At 45.5% G+C, this 21,039-nt stretch overlaps 1 protein-coding gene across 1 annotated transcript in view; it reads right to left on the reverse strand.

Annotated features, from left to right (window-relative positions):
* Window positions 1-17,346, reverse strand: part of LOC137301158 (rho guanine nucleotide exchange factor 10-like protein) — a 151,802-nt gene extending 134,456 nt beyond the window's left edge. Inside the window, exons 1-2 of the mRNA XM_067970603.1 lie at window positions 16,835-17,346; window positions 4,329-4,413 (exon numbers count right to left, since the gene is read on the reverse strand). Of these exons, the coding sequence (XP_067826704.1) occupies window positions 4,329-4,365 (37 nt within the window). The 5' untranslated portion in view covers window positions 4,366-4,413; window positions 16,835-17,346. The remainder of the gene's footprint in view (window positions 1-4,328; window positions 4,414-16,834) is intronic.
* Between the last annotated feature and the right edge of the window lie 3,693 nt (window positions 17,347-21,039).

Here is a 21,039-nt window from a genome sequence, read left to right on the forward strand (position 1 = left end):
GATACCTGCAGCAGATAGTGGAGAGTGGCTGGGACCTGTGGATCGATAGCTGAGCATGAGTAGGCGCCTTCAGGAGAGGAGGGTGAAGGCAACAATAAACCCACTAATTATTAACACCACACATCCCGACAGGAATTGGACTTCAAATTCCATGGGTTGCCACCGGTCTCCCATCAGAGTTATGGTGGGAGACAGGCAGCACTCCCGCAGAATTTCAAAGCTACTATCTTTAATCCACTTAGAGGGTGGAGTATTTTTTGGGTTAATCTTTTGTTTCACATACTATGAATGTGCCTGCATATTGTTATATTGCCTATATAATAACAGTCACTGCAGTTCAAATAATTCATTGTATGTGTAAGTTTTTGAAACATTTGAGCCATGTAATAAAGCACTATATAAATGCAAGTCTTTTTCTGTTACTGTAGAAATGTTGCACCGGTGTTTCAGAGTCCCCGCTAGCTGGCAGCAGTTACCAAAGATTTGATAATGTCTCCTTGCACGAATAAGCTTGGATTCCTGATGGTCGGGAGTGATGTCGTAACAAGAGCTGCAAAACACATCAGAGCGGTTGGAATGTCTGTGGCTGATGTGAAATCCAGCTTTTCTCTGACCTTTCCAAGTATCAGGCAGTCTGCTATCAACACCGATGATTCTGAAGCCAAGTAGATGATTACAAGCCAATCCCTTGAGTACTGAGGCTACAACTGGATGAAATCTTTCCTCTTCAGCTTAATAAGGTGTCAGCCTTGGCTCAGTCGTAGCACTCTCACCCCTGCGTCAGAAGGTTGTGGGTTCAAGCCCCAGTCCAGCGACCTGAGCACAAAATCTAGGCTGACGCTCCAGTGCAGTACTGAGGGAGTGCTGCACTGTTGGAGGTGCCGTCTTTCGGATGAGACGTTAAACCAAGGCCCCATCTGCCCACTCAAGTGGATGTAGAAGATCCTATGGCACTATTTTGAAGAACAGCAGGGGAGTTCTCCTCATTGTCCTGGCCAATATTTATCCTCAACCAACATTACTAAAATAGATTATCTGGTCTTGCTGTTTTTGGGACCTTGCTGTGGGCAAATTGGCTGCAGCACTTCCTACATTACAACACTGACTACACTTCAAAAAGGACTTCATTGGCTGTGACTTTGAGACATCCTGAGATTGTGAAAAGCACTGTATAAATGCACGTATTTCTTTCTGCAGGGTGAAACTGCAAACCCTGGTACACAAGTGTGACACAACAGGGTACAAATTCCACAGACAGCTGTAGTTGGGCAGGAACGGAGTGCAGTGGGACCTCTGTCCGACTGTTCACACACGTCTGTTACTGCATCCAGATCAGATTCTCTCCATGCTCTGGGTGGGACCTGTAAGCTCCCACACATGTGGACAGAATTTGGGAGCCCTGCTGCAAGTATTTAAAGGTCTGCAGCAACCTCTTAAAGGGGAGTCGAGCCAGGAGTGAGAAAGATGTTGTACTTCAGTCGCAGATAACATCATATCTTGCAACTGTTGCAAAGATCTATCAAAGCCAACGTAAATGGAGGTCTACAGCCACAGAATGGCAAGATTCTGCGATGCTGCAGTATAGGTCCTGCATGACTCCAGGGGTGCTCTTCCCAGAGGAGAGCTGTGCAGAATATCTGGCAGGAAATCGCCACCAGAGTAAATGCACTCCAGCACCCATGAGATGTGGATCCAAATGAAGGAGAAGGTACCAGACATGAAGACAGCTGTAAAGGTAAAGCTACCCAAGAGAGCTCTATGTCTTGATGTAGCTGAGCCAAGTATGCAAGCTCGGTACTATTTTCTCTCAACCTGTTACATCTGTACTGCTGCCCTATGCTACAGACAAACTTACAGCTCTTTGACTGTGTCATGTTTCCAGATGTTTGGCTATTTATCCATGGAAGGATTTTGGTGTAGTTTATATTAAAATGCTACCTCAATCCTCAGAGAAGTCATGTGCTAGTGATGCAAATTAGAGCTACATGAACCAACTGGTGAAGTGGTGCTTCCCACATACCAGTTTCATTTGAGGCAACGGGCATTCATTTAGACATTCCAGTAAACATTTGCACCCAATATGTTCGGACAGCCACATTCAATATGGCCCTGCAGGGACTACCTGCCAGGGAGCTCTTACCTAGGAAGGTGTAGCTGGTTTTATTGGCAGCTCAACTGGTCAATCCATGGACACAGAGAGCTAGGGGAGGGTCAGAGGACAAACTGTTGACTTCCTATCCAGCTAAGAAAGGACACGCACAGAGCCAGTTTGGAAGATCTAGTGCAGGAAACAAATACAGGGTGAGTGTACTCTCCTTAAGCTTAGTGCTGATCAGGTTCAGGGAAATTACTGGCCAGAAATGTTATATTTAGCCAGCTAACTGGGACAGCATGGCATGTTTTGTTATATTTTATGTTAAGGAAAGTGTTATGAAATATGTTGTAATCACTGTTATGTTCATTCACTTGTTATATGAAAAATAAATCAGTTTGATGATTTATATTTGACCTTGTCTCACTAGACTGTCCTTCAGTGCACCTTTCAAGAGATCAGAGAAGCACGTGTGGAGGACATGTGTGAGATTACAGTATTCAGTTCAAATAATAAGGGGTTTTCATTGTTACAGTCCCCCCCCTGGATATCCCATTGTATAAGCAGATATTTGAGCAGTAAAGAAAACTCCTGATCTTAAGGAACATGGGGTCCACTTACAGGAGAGACTAGTGAAGCTGAACTCAAAGAGAATATCTGGCGTAAGACTCAAAATTTGTAACGGAATACTTATCATGCATGGCATACAACAGCAGGACACTCCTTCAAGCTGCAACTTACCACTACCACTGCTGTTATACCAATTTCTCAAAAGGCCCTCACATCATAATAAGCAAAATGCATGCTCATTTGCTCGCACACACATTGGAACCAGGATGGTCACTTGAGAAACCCAACAACAACAGTGACTACATTTCAAAAGTATTTTGTTGGCTGTAACACCATGTACTTTAATTTTATTAAATGCTTTTTGAAAGTCTACTGCACTTCCATTTCCAATACACTCACTATTCACTCAAAGACCTCTATTAAATTTATCATGGGTAACATCAATGGCCCCCTGCACCTTGGACAACCCAGCAGTGTGATGAAATTGGGAAGCACTGTTCAATGGGAAAAGTAATGAATGAGCAGGTCCTGCTGAATAATGCACCAGACAATTGTTTGATATATATGTATACTACAACTTGGCTTGTACTGCAAATGTCCCTTGTGGTGGCCGAGAGGGAGCTGGAGCCATAAAGTTTTGCTGGTAACCTTTACTGCCACTGATAGTGTGGTCCCTGAGGGTGAGGTTGTCTGCTTGCAAGTTCTGCAATTACAGTTCTGTAATTGCTTCATTGCTGAATCTCAAACTGTGAAGACAGCTCTCCTCCAACACTGCCTGAGATAAGTATTTGGGTAATGACAGGTGCAAAGCAGTTCCCCTCTCCTGCAGTCTGATATCCTGGCATCGCCTCTTGGTCTTCTTCATCCTCTCCTATCAAATCTAGTAAGAGAACAGCACTGAATCCAATTCCCATTGCTTCCAAGCCAATTGCAGTCGAAATGTTTGGAGCAGTCGAGCTTCAAGAAATCTCTCCATCGAGGCCTTTAATTTCTATAATCAATGTGTGTCTGAGCACACAGCAGGCAGACATTGTAAACTCCAGATCTTTCTGATTGGCCAATTTGGCCTTCATTCACATTAATTTCAGAGCTACAACGAAGCTCTCACACATTCTGTGCAAGATCAAGGAACAATGATGGTCAATCGGAGACAGGAACAGGGAGCCAATGACTTCCAAAATACCCTAATTTCTAACCCCCTGCTCCACCAATTCATTCCGAAGGAACTGTTTCCATAGGTTGGAATTTTTACCCTTACATTTTACATATTTAAAAGGGAACCACTGCCAGTTTTGAGGAGGGAACCTCAATAGTTCCATTCCAGAAAAGCAATTGTATGAGAAAAGAAAGCTCAGCCTGCTTGTTACCAGAATAAAATGGTGGCCCTGACATCAAGTGACAGCAGCAACAACCATTTACCTTTGGCCCCACTGGCACTTTGCCTCTTGCGTGAAACAAAATCACCTCCAAAGTTGATGTTTCCTTTCTCTGGAGGCATAAAAGCAGCCTTCTTTATAATATTGTACTACCCAGGAAGCAGGGTTACAATATAAATGGGCAATAAGTCTATAACCTATCCCTATGCACACTTCTACCTGTGGTATTACAACAATAACCCTCGATAGTATATCAGAGTTGATGGGAATGTAGATCAGCAATATCCTACCTTCTGGTTGGAAAGGAGGGGCATCGGAGGCAGCCATTCCACAGTACACCGTCTGTCACATCAGCAAGAAGATTCCCGGCCCTTCCTGTTGCAGGAAACATTAGTTTTAACAAATGCCATGGTATTATCATTTTATATTATTCTTAACTACAAACTCTAGCTTGTGGAGAGGCTTATAAAAGGAACATCTAAAGCACACTGCTCACTGTACGAACCAGCAGTACAATAACAATGGCAGTGAAATCGGCCACGCTCAGATATAGTGGGTGACAATGATTGGCGAGTTTTACTCATTAAAGGAGATCTCTACTGAAGGTGCTGACTTATGTTGGAGTACGGTTCCACCGGCCCCAGTAGGCCTTCACTACCTTGCCAAAAGTGGCCATTCTGGACAGTGAATGTTGGCAGACAATGCGACCATGAAAGCCTTACCCGGTGACCAAATATATACATTTTCCATCAATGATACACGTTCCACATTGCACTTAGCCGTTTCACCCTCAGGCACAAAAACAGCAGGCTGGTTATTGATGCCAACCTTGAAACCAGTTAGATACCAGTCAGCAGTGGGAACCTTGCTTATTTTCTTTCTCTTCCCTAGCCCAAGGACACAGAGATCAATTATAGTACCTGCACCACCGCCAAAGCCGAGAACAGCCAACTCAGCACAGATCAGAAAAGCTAACCTGCGGCCTTCCTGGTCAGTATGGTTCAACGTCACATCCACTGAGCTAACGGGGGCACTCCGTTAACATTGTTTCAATGGAACATCACTGTGGGTCTCGAACTGCTTTTTAATTAAATCAGTGGGGCAACAGGTTGTATACATGTGTACTCTTTCAGTCAGTTTCATGGACTACAACTGTTCTTTATTGTATCTTATTGAGCAACATTTGCTAATCAAAGAAGTACAATGCTTATTTCCCCCACTTTACTTTCCTGAAGGTACTAACTCTTCATGGGTTCCACAGATGGTAACAACCTTCCAACCCTCACCGAAGAGGCTGATTTCTCTCCAGTAATGGTGCTGCTCATTCAACCCACCAGGGAATGTGAATCAGCTGACCCATAATTGGATACATCACCTTCCCCACCTCTTCCACTCCAGTGATTATCTTTCTCTCATTGACTATCCAGGCAAAATTGGCAGAACGAACACACCCTCCACCCCATCAACTAGGAACAACAGTCAAGGTTTGGAATTGAACTCAGGCCTTCTAGTTAGTGCCTGAGTGTCATAGCAACCAGTCTGTTTGGAACAGCTTTCTCCATTTGGCCATCTAGCCCCACTCTATAGGCAGATATTTTGAATTCTAAAACATATTTCCAATCAGCAGTGAAATTGGGCCTTGAAATTCAGTTGACACTTTGGGGGCGATTTTGGACTTCCGTCCCAAACGGACGCCCAGTCAGCGGAGCATCCGCACCACCCATTTGAAGCTGGTATTGGGAGGCCAGGTTCAGGCCTGATTTGACTTGGTGAGCTACAGGCAGGTGCCCCACTGCTGTTCGCCAGTTGTGGAAGGGCTGGCAGTCATCCAGTTCCCATGTGGAACCGCCCAGATCATCAGGTCGGGGCAGCACGGTACTAACCCCGGAGGGGATTGAGATGGGCCGACAGCAGCCCGCGGTGTGTTTAATGTATTTTTGAGCACTCTTCCTCCTCCTCCTGGCCGCGCAAAACTTCTCCCAAAGAAATTTTTGGGCCTTCTCTTGAGCGGCCACTAGCAGTACCTTTAAGGACCACTGGTTAGGCTGCTAAATGCCTGGTAAAAATGGGCAGAGCGTGCATGGTGCACTCTCCATTGGTGTAGGACCCTGATTTGCATATTTAAGCAGCCTCCCTCTGGAAACAGGAGGGTGTGCTGTTTGCTTATTTAAACACCTGCCTGAAAATTGCTTCATTCAGGCCTCGGGCATCAATGGGCCTACCGATGTGCCCCGCTCAATTTTCAACCACTGGCTGCCCGTTTCTCACCTGTAAAATAGGCAGCTGGCAGTTGAAAATCGCCCCCTATGACTTTGCTTCTCTATTCTTTGCCTTATTGCCTACATCAATCGTTTTGTTGGAATCAGAGGAGTAAAAATCTTAAACCTTTCTCAGACCAATAAAGGTCAAGGAAAGTAAGCTGCTTATTAAGGCAAGATCCCCAGTGTGTGAGTACATTACCCAATATAATCCTCACATTCTCCAAAGTTGAAGTTTACTTTACATAGAACTTACAGCACAGAAACAGGCCGTTCGGCCCAACTGGTCTATGCCGGTGTTTATGCTCCAGACGAGCCTCCTCCCACCCTACTTCATCTAATCCTATCAACATATCTTTCTATTCCTTTCTCCCTCATGTACTTATCTAGCTTACCCTTAAATGCATCTATGCTATTCGCCTCAACTACTCCACGTGGTAGCAAGTTCCATATTCTAACCACTCTCTGGGTAAAAAAGTTTCTACTGAATTCCTTATTGGATTTATTAGTGACTATCTTATATTTATGACCCATAGTTTTGGATTCCCCATAAGCGGAAACACCTTCTCTACATCTACCTTATCACACCCCTTAATAATTTTGAAGTTAAAGGCTAGTTTCCTGTTGGGCTTCCTTTTGGAAAACAAAACCTTAGTTTGTTCTGGTTTCCAGCACGATTGTGTTTATAGCCTTCGGGTATTTACCAGGGATTTGCAGATCTCACTAAAAGAACCTGTCTTGAACATGTATATTATGGCCCATTTTATGTTACGCCTTCGGGCCCTGAGTGACCAGAGCACACCCAAACCGAGAGGCCCGAAGATCGATGGAAATTGGTCCTCGGGCCTCATCAACATATTTGGTGCAAGCTGCCAGCCGCCTATCTCTCTGGCAGCGGCCCTCAAGTAATTACCGGGAGGGGGAACTGGTGCGGGCTACGGGAAGGGGGGTAGGCGGTGGGGAGATTGTGACTCCTGAGGAATAGGCAGAGCACTCCTACCCACTCTGGCTCCACAGGATGGGTTCTTGATCAAAAGCAAAATGATCACATACCTGGAGTTGGCAGCCGCGGGGGCCGCTGTAGAATCGCTGACGAATTTCTCAATGGGTCCTTCAACAGACATTAGGCTCCTAATTTACATATTAGGCCTGGGGGGCCTAAAAAACGGGCCCAGGGACTTTACAGCGGGACCAACACCTGTGTAGATTAGGCACAGGCTAAATTGGTATGCTTTGCTCCCTGAAAAACAGGTGCACGCAAATCTATTTCTACCCCATATCTCTTATATGCATGCATTCTGTAATAGTTAATTAGATGACGAATTTTCACCAAAACAGATCAGAAGGCCCCCAATTTGATTTGCAGGCTGCACTGAATTAGCTGACCTTAGTCGGATGGCTGTGGTGGCATTAAGATTGGCTTCTGTGCCCCTGGGTTGATGGCGGAGGTGTAAAAAAGAAAGACTTACATTTCTATAGCACCTTTCACGACCACAGGTTATCCCAAAGCGCTTTACAGCCAATGAAGTACTTTTGAACTGTTGCAATGTAGGCAACATGGCAGCCAATTCACACACAGCAAGGTCCCACAAACAGCAATGTGATAAAGACCGGATAACCTGTTTTAGCGATGTTGGTTGGGGGATAAATGAGGGATAAACTCCGGGGAGAACTGCCTTGCTCTTCTTCGAATGGTGCCATGGAATCTTTTATGTCCACCAGAGCAGACGAGGCCTCGGTTTAATGTCTCGTCCGAAAGGCAGCACCTCCAACAACTTTCTGACTCAGAGGCGAGAGTGTTACCGACTGAGCCACGGCTGACACTTCCACTGGAGAAACCTCAACGTTTCACCACTCCTGCTGGAAAATACCTGTCTGTGGCCACACAATTGGACTCAAATGCGAGCCCTCTGTGGTTTCACGTGAAAATTGGCCACTTAAGTTGTCAGCACTGGTGGAATTGTACTCCCACAAGACTCAGCATCTTCAGGAAGGGGGGGAAGGATACTGGGAAAACAATGACATGACATTTGAGGTGATAAATTAAATGCAATTTTTCATTATAAAAACACTTTGGCTGAATATTGTACTCAAGGATTCAAATTATTTTTCCGCAAGGTTATTTGAGTGAAGTCATATAGAAATTAACGTGTCCCCCAAAGTGTCACAGATCTTTTCACAGTATGTAAGAGTTAAAGGCATTATTTTAGCAGTGCAATACAACCATGGTCAGACAACAGGAAACAGTGAGATTTATCTGCTGTAACAGTCAAGTGGATGTTTTACTATATTAAAGGCGCTATATAAATGCAAGTTGTTGTTGTATACCTTCAGGTCCTAGGTCAGTATTGATTTCACCGAGATCATTATAGCTTTATTGTTCCTTCCATACGTCCCTCACAACTATATTTTAAAATAAAGCTATTTAGTACATGTAATACAGCCCAGGGCGTCATCCCCTTCACACACAGCCCCAGGAGACTTATCACTCCGTGAGCTTCTGGTCCTTCACTTATACCTGTGGGATGTAGACATAACTGGATTCAGCACCGTTTGCTCTCCTTCTCTTGCTATCCAATGAGATAAAACAAGGGAATACTATTAGCAAGCAGCAATATCCCAGCATCCATGAAGCACTGCTTTGAGAACTACGGGACCTGTAATTTCAACCTGTATCCTGTTGCTTCCTTTCTCTTTTCCTGTGGGGGAAGTGTCTGGCCTCCAATTTGCAAGCTGGCATATTTGAAATCAGGAGCTACCAATCTGGTGAATTGCAGGTGCCGCCTGCACCCCATCACTCTGTGGTGGAGCTTGTTACAGCATTCCTGAGAATGGATCACAAGCAAGAAGCTGTTTGGAATTGTGGCCTTCAACAAAAAAAGTTAGTGAAAAACAATGATTACGCTACATATTATTCTTTAAAACAAATGTCTGGCAGGGAGTAGGAAACAAATATCAGGAGACGGTAAAGTCTGGCCTTTTCCAATCACCTTTGAGTCTAACCAGCAGTATGGCAGAGCGCCCATTCAACATGGGGTGCGCCAACCCTGCTGTAATTTCCAGGGTTACCTTCATTAGAATATTTTGGGCGAGGTATACATATTACAGACACTTCTGATTGAGAGCTCTGCAATTGATTTAAATACCTGCAGCAGCTTAAAGGGGCAGGAATCATCATTACCGCTTGCGTTCAGGAAAAGGTCTGAGATTGCAGAGAGGCTCCAGGTCTGCAGAGGCCAGACAGCCCTCAAGGGTTCTCCGACGGAGCAGTGGCAATACTGTCATCCTCTTTGGAACCCCCCCACCCTGCCGCACCCCACTTGACTCCAAGGAGAGATGCCCATGTAATGGCAGGAGATTGCCAAGGCAGTGAGCGCCAGCTCCATCGTCCCTGGTCAGCCGGTCAGTGCCAGAAGTTTAATGAACTTGCCTTGTCAGCCAAAATAAGAGCAGCCATCAATACCTTCCAAGAATGTATATAAGAATGCATGTTTCCCACTTACGATGACCTACCCATTAACACAATGTTGAAGTGCTTTAATATCTCACCACCAATGCCTCTGAGGCTGTGACGTGCCCTTGACACACCCAGGCTTTAACTGGTCGTGTTCCTTCACTCACATCCTTACATACTTTCACCCTGCAAAAGCTTTGCATGGAATGCAATTACTTTTTGCATGCATATGTCATCACACCTGTATGACCTACATACTGACATCTGGGGTTTATTGCACATCATGGCAACAAAGGTTAAATCTCACTTCTTACATTCCCCTTCAAGGAGAATACAGGACCTAACATCAGAGAAAGAGCTGCTACAGATGGCTGATCCACAAACACCCAGCCTCTCGCGACCTGTGAGGAAGAGGCACAGCAAATCTACACAGCCTATAAGGAGATGGGAAGGTACGAGTACAAGTGCCAGCTACAAATTCATCGTGAACATTTGCTTCCCTTCCTTCTCATTCTACTGTGCCCACATTGGCAATCAGCAGACCATATTACGAAACCCTCATGTCATTCCTTCTACTGTAAATTACATCTGCCATCAGGAAACTATTGTAACCTCTCTTCCTCCCCTAGATGTTGCTATGCCCTAGGATATAAGATGTCCAGCCCTGCTAGCACCCCATCATTCATTCTATCTCTCCTAAACGCCAATTCAGAGACATCCATCCTGGGACAAGAGTTAGGGAGGAAGCTTGTGGACACACACTTTGTGATATGAGTGAGCAGTAGGTACTGATGGTGGTATGAGGGGGAAGATCTTGCTGGTCAGAGGATCAGGTTGTGTAAACCCTGCGCTTAAGAGCTTGCGAATCAGGATCTCACAATGGCTTTTAAAAGAATAATGCTTGCAGAGCATCAAACACTGGTGCGAACGTTGAGAGTTGTGTTAGACAGTGTGCTGCAGGTGGCAGCTCAGGTGGAGAATGCAACTACCAGGATACTGGAGGATGACTTTGTTACTCTGCAGTCCACCTCAGATTATGTGGCAGTTCAAGGACGTCTGCAGCAGAGGTCCTGTGACAGACTTCATAAAGGAAGTTTATTCTTCTTCCATCTGTGTGCAGAATGAAGGAAAGACATGTAAATTTGCATTTATATAATGCCTTTTGAGACCCCAGGAAGTCCCAAAGTGCTTTACAGCCAATGAAGTACTTTTGGTGTGTTGTCACTGTTGTGATTTAGGAATACTACCATAGAGATCTGTGGTACAAAAATTGAGAAGACTGCCTCTTTCGGCCTCCAAACATTTGCAGACATGCATCAAATTGGGCTTTGTTGATCTCATAGGACCATTAGGTCTGCTTTCCTGCAGATCATTGGCTATGCTTAACCAATGTCCAGTATAAGTAGAATGGCAGGGATGGCACAGATGATGGTGCAGTGTCTCAGGATGACAATACATGTGAGCCCTCCCACCAGCCTCCTCTGATAACCGCATGTGGCAGAAAGGAAACAGGGCTAGCCTGCCTTTGCAGCAGCACAAAAGATCCAGCCTACAGCAGGCCCACCTCTGGTGGGATGAGGGCCATCTGAGTCACAATAAGTTCCTATTGCAATACAGTGACCAGCCACCTGATGCACTCTTGCCACTGCAGCAACACCTAGGAGATGCACAAGGATAGGGTTATGAAGGTGGATTTTCCTGACCTTTGCCCCAGAGGAACACACAGTTCCCCAGGGTAAAGGCTAGGAAAATGGGATGGAGATCCGGCACATGACGCTGTAGCCTGCTCCCAGGTGCACTGTTGACCGCGGGTTCAAATGGAGTTCAAAGGCAAGTCAAAGGCTTGAAGCTGAGCACTGTTAAGTTTGTTTAAAGCATCCCCAGAATTTAAATGTAAATAGTGCACTTTGGGTTCACCACTCCTGTCTACGCTGTGGCTGGTGGGGGGGGGGGGGGGGGGGGCGGGGGAGAGCAGGAAAATCTTCCCTATGATCTCACACATCACACACTAGCACCAAATGAAAGCACCAGGAACACACACAATATTGGTTTTCATTACAGTTATGATTGCACTACAGTTGTAGTGCATGCATAGTGTTGTATACTATGTGCACACAATGTTGTAGTGTCACATGCAAACACTGCGTTTGCAAACGTTTGAAATTATCTTTAATCAGATGGCATGGATGAGAGCTAGGTGACTTATTGCACACAGAAAAGGGTATGTAGGTGGAGCTGCCTTAAAATGAAAACATCGTAGCAGCTCCAAGGGAAAGTTCACATGAATCATGCAGTATTGCAAATGAGCTGCAATGCTTTGACATAGGCAGTGGCATTGAGCAAAGGAACACGTAGGGACATGTGGGTGCAAACCATGACTCCTTGCCCTTTCATATTACTGCCAACTGTGTATGGAATAAAAATGAACTTGTTTGCTCTAGCAAATCGCATCTGTGATTTACTTAATGAATATGTGCAGAGCTGATTAGCTAAATGTTAGTGCAAATGGCAGCCTGAAATGAGCCCTTTGCATAAAAGTTACGGGCGGTTGTGATCTTAACAGCCACTAGCAATGCCGTGCCTATAGTGGAGGTGGGCTATAGGCCCGCTTGTAGCATGTGGCATAAATCATCGATGACTTCCATGATAAAGCCACTGATCGTTTGACAAACGCACACGTCTGGTGTGGGATACCAGCGGGTGAGTGCCATGCAGCTCCGGTGCAGCTTAATAAGCTTGACATCCCTCCATTGCTCCTCCGTACCAACTGCCATTTTGTGCCGTGTGTGAACTGGTGGGGGAGGGGAGGGGGGATGGTAGCCTCACAGCAAATGGCACAAAGGAGATGTCAAAATATTGGCAACAGCCAAAAATCAAAATAACCCTACAAAAATGAGTCAGAAATAAGATTTAAACTGATGCTGCACACGTTGATGCTAGGCTCTTTAAATTCTCTTTTGCTTTCTCCCTAGTGCCTGGCAACCTTCAGGCACCACTGGAATTATGGCGGGAGATGGGGAGAACCACTGCAAAATGTCAGTGCCAGACTTGCATCTAGAATTTCTATGTTGCAATAAGTTTGCTCCATCAGATTTTTCAAAAAAATTGAGAAACCTAGGCAAAGGGCCAAGGCTCATATCAACACACTAATCTTCCTTATCCCTTACTGTGTATAAATCAAGACTAATCATGGAACTCAGGAAGAACGAGAGGAAAGCTCAAAGGAGCAAGGACCATAGTAGTATCGATAAAATACAGTTAGTTGCCATAGGGAAGAAAAAAGTTATTCTGAATAACAGGGTGGTAAGGAAAAAAAATCAGTATTACTGTAGTTCCAGGCATGTAACACTATACGACTTCATTCCCCACATCACTATCACTTGTTTTCTTCCCTCCTCCTCTGAAGGTGCCAACTCATGCTGGGATATGTTCCACAAGCAGCAGACACTTTTCAGCACTTCGCATAAATGGCCATCTGTCATGCATGAACCGAGACGGTGATTGTTGGCAGGCTATTCCACTATGGTGGCATCCCAACCAAGCCAATGCTCAATATCCACAAACGTGCACTTTCCAGCTAGATTCACTGGATACGGATCAATGGTAGGAACTCTGACTGATTTTTCTCCTATCAGGTGCCATGGCCAGTTATAGCATTCCTACCATTGCTCCAGATGAGATCAGCTAACTCAACACAGATGAGGATTAGAACCAGGACTTTCCTTGTCTGAATAGTGCAGTTCCATGCTGGCCAGTGCATTTACCAACTGGGCTATTGGGGGAGGTTGGGCAACTGTTCTTATGTTAGAATCAATACTTAACATTAAATCAAGTCCATTAATCAGCAGACCAGTCTCAATTCCAGGCTACAGCAAATCCATTAACATAATTAGGTCAGTTTTAGTTACTGTTTATTCGGGACCTCGGCACTCTATTCCCACTGATGAAACATCAGGCTTCTTAATTGGTGGCCCATCATGCGTTGGGACACATTGGCCTCAATATTTACCCCCCCCACCCCCCCGCGACGGTAGGGTAGTGAGCTGTGCGAGTGTTCCGCTTTGGAGAGGTGGGGCACTTCATTAACATATTTAGACTCCCACTGTGCAATTGGGAGACTGATTTAAATTTAATAGACGCCAGCCGGGTTTCCCAGGGCTCGGGAAACCTGGTAGTGAAATGGAGGCGGGAGCTGTTAATTGTATATAAATGAATTACAGCAATTGATGAATGATTAAGCTCAGGTGCATCAACATGAGCTCTGGCTCCCATATATAAGGGAGTCGGCTTGGGGTGAGGCAGTGGGTTTTTGTGTGTGGGATGTATTCGGTGTAATAGAAATCCTAGCAAATAAAATTTATGAGTAACTAAATGTATTCAGTCCTTCACTGTCTGGCTGTCCACTTGTAACAGAGCTGCTGGCTCAGGAAGGTAACCACCTTTTACAGCACTCCTTGTGGGCCAGGAGGGGCAGGAGTGCTCCCTGCAAACCCTCAAGGAAGCCTTCCCCCTGCCATGATCGGCGATCTCCCCCTTCACCGCACCCCCCCCCCCACCCCCCCCACCAAGCCCTGATCTCTCACTCCCTTCCTCCAGATTGCCGTTCTCTTTCCCCCTCCCCCACCAAGCCCTGATCTCTGGCTCCCTCCCTCCCGATTGCCAGGGACCATCCCCAAGGGTTGCGGCTGCGGTCTCCTGACGCTGGTTTTGCCACCCGGCAGCAGGTCAGCCTGTCAATTTGGCTGGCTGCCGAGCGGGAAATGGTAGAAAAAATTATAATGAGGTCCTGCCGTAAAATTTGGCAGGACCTCCACGTCCCTGGCCTTGCCGCATTTCCCCCACACCCTCCCCGTAAATATCATGGCCATTGTGCACTGACTGCATCAATTGAGTTTGTAAGCATAATGTTGGGCTGTTTATAACCCTGTATTGAGCAGTAGATAGGCCTACTGCAGTATTTGCAAGTGAAATAATAATATGAACAAAATCATAAGTACTGGGAGGAAGAACAGCATGGGGCAGCAGTGCACAGGAAAACCAAAGTGTTTATTCACTTGCCCGACTGGCAAAATGCACTGCCTGCTCTAGCACTCGTCTGTAAAGACCAGGAAGATGCCAGATTCGATCCCTGGTCAAGGCTGAGTTTCCTATCCTCAACTGCGGTGGCAGTAGAGAGACTACAATGTACCTCAGTGCCCAGGTTGGGCACGAGCAGTGAATTATTCTGTGGTATATTTCCACGGTCATAGCCAGCCCTCTGATACCACACACAAGTAGTTATTCTTCACGTGAGTATAAACGGTGAGTTTTGGCAGGCTATTTGACCATAGGGACCAAGCCCAACCCTAACCTTACCTGATATTCACACATTTAAATTTTCAGCAGAGGATGCTGGATTGAAAACTGGCTATTTATTCCCCTCACTAGCACTGAGGCAACTTAAACCAAATGTAGGAGCCCAAATGCTGCACCAGTTGAGATTAGCTAACCTAGCTCAGACCAGCAATTGGACTTGTTCCCTTCCTGGCCTATGTGGCACAATACCACACTAGGCATTGCATTTACCAACTGAGTCCATGGATGAACCCTGATTTCTGTTACTAGGATTATTTTATCAACAATCATGCATGTGGTGCTCAGTTTCAATTCCTGATCTGTACTGAGTTAGCTGATCTCAACTTTTGGCAGCAACTGGGGCGCTAACTCTCCCTTCAATCTCATTGAAACATAAAATTCTGACAGGGCTAGACAGACTGGATGCAGGGAGGATGTTTCCCCTGGCTGAGGGGTCCAGAACAAGGGGTCACAGTCACATGATATGGGGTAGGACATTTAGGACTGAGATGAGGAGAAATTTCTTCACTCAGAGGGTGGTGAACCTGTGGAATTCTCTACCACAGAAGGCTGTGGAGGCCAAGTCACTGAATATATTTAAGAAGGAGCTAGATAGATTTCTAGACACAAAAGGCATCAAGGGGTCTGGGGAGAGAGCGGGAATATGGTAGTGAGATGGAGGATCAGCCATGATCATATTGAATGGCGGAGCAGGCTCGAAGGGCCTACTCCTGCTCCTATTTTCTATGTTTCTATGCTACGACTGGCCTTAGTGACCCTTTGTTATGGAGTGGAAGGAAAAAATTAGCCAACCGATTACTGTCCACAAACTGCTGCTGGAAAGTACACTTGTATAAACATTGAGGAAGGACGGTAACGAGTAGGGCTGTACTGCCCCCCGCACGGTCGAATAGTCTGCTGATACTCAATATCTAGGCTCACACGTGAAGAATAATCACTTGGGCAGTCAGTGCTCATAGACCTGTAATCCACCAAGAATCAGCAGAGAAGAGAACATTGGCAATTAAAATAAAACACTTTGGAAAAAATGCAACAAACTACTTCACCCACAGTGAGTGATTCAGCCCTTTTCCAGCTCCCAGTCTGATGCCACATTCCTCAATATTCTGAGGGTATGATGTTGGTGATCTGTCTCAATATTTAATATGTTGCTGCAATGGCAGGACTATTGGCCTGTGACTCATACCAAAAAAAGTAAAATATGTCTGGCGTGGACCCAGCAGAGGCCAGAAATGGATCGGAGAAGTGGCACTAAACTTTATCCAGCATCTCAAATACGGCCAGCAGTGAGTTTGAACACAGATTCTCTCAAACCCTCTACCCAGCATCATTGTTGTCCTTCCCAACCCCATGTCACACATTAGAATCACTCACACCACCATGAAAATAAAGTGTACTGCAATCGTTTTCTCAACAAACCCCTCCCATTTCATCCCAAGACTACAGATACACCCTAAAGAGCTGCTGTCACCCAGAATTGTTATTTTGCAGCTGTTCAATCAGAATTCTCCCTTGCCAATAATTTTGCAGTTTTACTATTGAATATAAATTTAACTTGCGCGTTATGTCCTGGTGCCTTTCTCTCTCTCCCCCAGCCTCTCTGTTCAAATAGAACTGAGATCTCCTTTGTCAGCTCCACTCAGTCTTATTCTAACAGACTGAATGGCAACGCGATTACCAGAGCTTGATGGACTGCATCTTCGGTGCAGAAAGACACTTTTCCACTTACCCGGTTATGTCTTTGTTGCCATATACAAAGAGCTAGAGGTTGTACTGCTTCTGCAGGACTGATATTAACTCGCAGGGGTGGAAACATAAAGCCTCGCTGGTCATATTCTCTGCATCAGAGCATTTTGTATCCCATATTTAGTCGACACAGCCATCTTAAAAAAATCCTTTAAAAAATGCTGGCATGTTTGTGAGCAGGCTCCCAATAGAAACAGGACGCTGTGTTCTGGGTCTCTCTCCCTCTCCTTCTCCTTCTCTCAAGCCTCTCCTTCCTTCTGATCAATAGAAGCAGCACAGAGCTGGGCATTCATACAACCAATAGAATCCCTCAAAGTCCCTCCACAATCCTCAAGGGCGCTTCAGTCCTGCAGCTATGAATATTTATCAGCTTGTGCGCTGTACTCAGCCCCAGCGATAAACAGCAAGCAAGTAGGCTGCACTTTCCCTCCGACAGAGGTTTTTTTGCAGTTCAAATCTCACACCGGGTTTCCGAATCTCTCAGGGGGGGAAGAAAAAAACAACACATCAAGAAAGCTGGGTGGGAGTTGAAGTTTAATTATTCCAAATGCGCTGATCTGTGTGCAGATCTCATTTGAGTCTGGTATCCAGGAGACAGCAGGCAAGCTCTTGTGCAATGACAGCAGCGTGACCTCGACGGGGTGGGGAGAAGGCTTCACCCGGGCTTGTTCAAGCAGTAACACACCACGTTATTAAAACAAACTTTTAGTGATCGGGGAAAGTCATTCAGGGTTTCATTTTTATCGAGGTTTTAAGCTCTTCCACTGACGTAACGGAACTTCTGGCGAGGCTTAGGGGGTAATTTAGTGAGATTTATAAGAATGGAGTTTTGTTATAGCGAGATTTTCCTTTGCCCTCATCAACCATGCTTTGAATTACTGTGAGAATTCTCAATTTTTCTAATCAATTATTTATTAACTATTATTGCCTCAGTCTTGACGTTACTGTGAATACCATTGTAGCTCTATAACCCTGAAATCTTATGTACAAATTTTGTAATAAAATATCTTCTATTTTCTCCCCTCCTGTCCTGAAGGATCTGGTTCCAGGGTTGTCAGCAGCCATCTGGTACCTTGACCAAGTGGCCATTCTTCATGTGTGAGCCTAGATAGTGAGTACTGGCAGACTTTGGAGGGCATTTGTGCTGAGCCCAATCCGGTCCTCACCCGACATCCACTCAAGCGCCCTTTCAAACATAGTTCTTGAGACAGTGATTGGAAGTAGGAACTCTGACTGATTTTTCTCATTTCTAACCCAGAGGGCACTGAGACTAACTGTATCTCCCCCACCCACCCCTGCCACTGCCATCTGGCTGAGAGCAGCTAACTCAGTACAGGTTTGGGCACCAAATATGGACTCTCCCTGATGTGTATGACTCAGTAATAGTCTGGGCAGCATTTTTAACAATGCTTACCTGTGTGCAACTAAATCTGTGCTGAATGCCTCCACCCTTCCTGTGTTGGCTTGCAGTCAGCACAATTAATATTGGTAGCCAAATGTGCCACCAGGCTCAACTGTCAATAAACATTTCATCAACAGTGAACAAAAGCAATAAGTCATGAGGTGGAGTGCAGCATTTCCCTTTCACCCCTAATGGCTCAGTAAAGCAGCTATGAGTTATCCTTTAGATTCACCTTGTCACTTCATCATTAGACGAATTGTAGGTTTTTTTTATTGAAGAATACTGAAGATGTGGGGATGGTGTTGGATGACTGGAGGATTGCAAATATTACACCCCTGTTCAAAAAAGCGGAGAGGGATAAACCCAGCAATTACAGGCCAGTCAGCCTAATGTCAGTGGTACGGAAACTTTTAGAGACAATGGGCTTGATTTTAAACGTAAATTGCAGGTGCGTTGGGGGCGGGGGGGCTGCAAGAATTGCAGAAATGCACAGCGGGTTCGAAAGCCGGATTTCCGAGTTCCCCACGGACGCGCCTGTGTGCGCACAGGCGTCCCGAATCCGGAAGTCCCACCGGCAATTAAAGCCGGCGGGATGATAGTTAAAGAGCCAAATGTACCTCATTGAAGTACTTAAGGCACTTTACTTGCGACATATTAGGTAGTTAGAACAATTTTTAAGTTACCTGGGCGACTTTCCCACGGCTTCTGATTCATGTCTGGTGAAGGGCCGGATCAGGCAAAAAGAAACAAAATAAATTAAATAAAAAACCATTGCACAAAATCAACCTACCTTTCCAACCTGCTCCGATGTCCAATGTCTCCCTCTCCCCTCTTCACCCCCCCCGATCTCCCCCTCTTCACCCCCCCCGATCTCCCCCTCTTCACCCCCCCCGATCTCCCCCTCTTCACCCCCCGATCTCCCCCCTTCACCCCCTCTGATGACCCCCCGATCTTCCACTCTCCCCGGATCTGCCCCCCTCTACCCCCGATCTTCCACTCTCCCCCATCCCCCCCTGATCTTCCATTCCAGCGCCAGATGATGGGTCTCGCTCTCTTTCTCTCCACACCCGCCCTCCCCCACCTTGCGTTGCAGCTCCTGTCGGCAGCTGTCAATCCTGTCAATCAGGCTGGCTTCCGGGCGCGAAACCCGGAAGGAACTTTAATCACCATCAATTACGTTGCGATTGCATCGGCAACGGTAAATTTTGTTTATTCGGGTTTGCCACGTGCACCTTCACCACCCCCCCACCTGCTGCCAACCCGCCACCATTTCAAAATTGAGCCCAATAATTCCAGGACAAAATAAATTGGCACTTGGAAAAGTATGGGCTAATAAATGAAAGTCAGCCCGCATTTGTTAAAGGAAAATCATATTTGACCAACTTGATTGTGTTCTTCGATGAAGTAATGGACAAGGTTGATGAGGGTAGTGCGTTTGATGCGTATATGGCCTTTCAAAAGGCATTTGATAAAGTATCACATAATAGAATTGTTAGTAAAATTGGTAGCATGGATACAAAGTTGGCCAGGGGACAGAAAGCAGAGAGTAGTGATGAACATTTGTTTTTCGTACTGGAGGGAAGTATACAGTGATGTTCCCCAGGGGTCAGTATTAGGGCCACTGCTCTTTTTGATATATATTAATGACCTGGACTTGGGTATAGAGGGTATAATTTCAAAGCCTGCAGATGACATAAAACTCGGGAATCTAGCAAACAATGTGAAGGATAGTAACAGACTTCAGGAGGACATAGACAGACTGGTGAAATGGGCGGACACATGGCAGATGAAATTTAACGCAGAGAAATGTGAAGTGATGCATTTTGGTAGAAGGAATGAGGAGAGGCAATATAAACTAAATGGACAATTTTAAAGGGGATGCAGGAACAGAAAGACCTGGGGATGCACATACACAAATCTTTGAAGGTGGTAGGACAAGTTGAGAAGGCAGTTAAAAAAGCATATGGGATCCTGGGCTTATTAATAGAGGCATAGAGTTCAAAAGCAAGGAAGTTACGCTAAACCTTTATAAAACACTGGTTACGCCTCAGCTGGAGTACTGTGTCAATTCTGGGCACCACACTGTAGGAAGGACGTCAAGGCCTTAGAGAGGGTGCAGAAGAGATTTATTAGAATGGTACCAGGGATGAGGGACTTCAGTTATGTGGAGAGACTGGAGAAGCTGGGGTTGTTCTCCTTAGAACAGAGAAGGTTAAGGGGAGATTTGATAGAAGTGTTCAAAATCATGAACAGTTTTGGCAGAGTAAATAAGGAGAAACTGTTTCCTGTGGCAGAAGGGTCGGTAACCAGAGGACACAGATTTAAGGTGATCGGTAAAAGAACCAGAGGCGACATGAGGAAACATTTTTTTACTCCACGAGTTGTAATGCTCTGGAATGCACTGCCTGGAAGGGTGATGGAAGCAGATTCAATAGTAACTTTCAAAAGGGAATTGGATAAATAATTGAAGGGAAAAAATTTACAGGACAATGGGGAAAGAACAGGGGAATGGGATTAAATGGATAGCTCTTTCTAAGAGCACGATAGGCAGAATGGCCTCCTCCTGTGCTGTACCTACTATGATACTTCTTGAAATGCTTTGGGTGCAACCTGGATCCATGGAATGAGAGACTATCACTGATGGTGCTGGAAATGTACTCTATGGAATTGCTTGTCAATAGAGCATCCTCAGCTATCGTATTTCACCATAATGTGAGCTTCACAGATCACTGGGAATATTACAGGCTAAGTATCTTTAAAAAAGGATCAATAGTTTAATTGTTCTT

This window comes from Heptranchias perlo, chromosome 32 (assembly GCF_035084215.1).
Source record: "Heptranchias perlo isolate sHepPer1 chromosome 32, sHepPer1.hap1, whole genome shotgun sequence".
Taxonomy (NCBI): Eukaryota; Metazoa; Chordata; class Chondrichthyes; order Hexanchiformes; family Hexanchidae; genus Heptranchias; species Heptranchias perlo.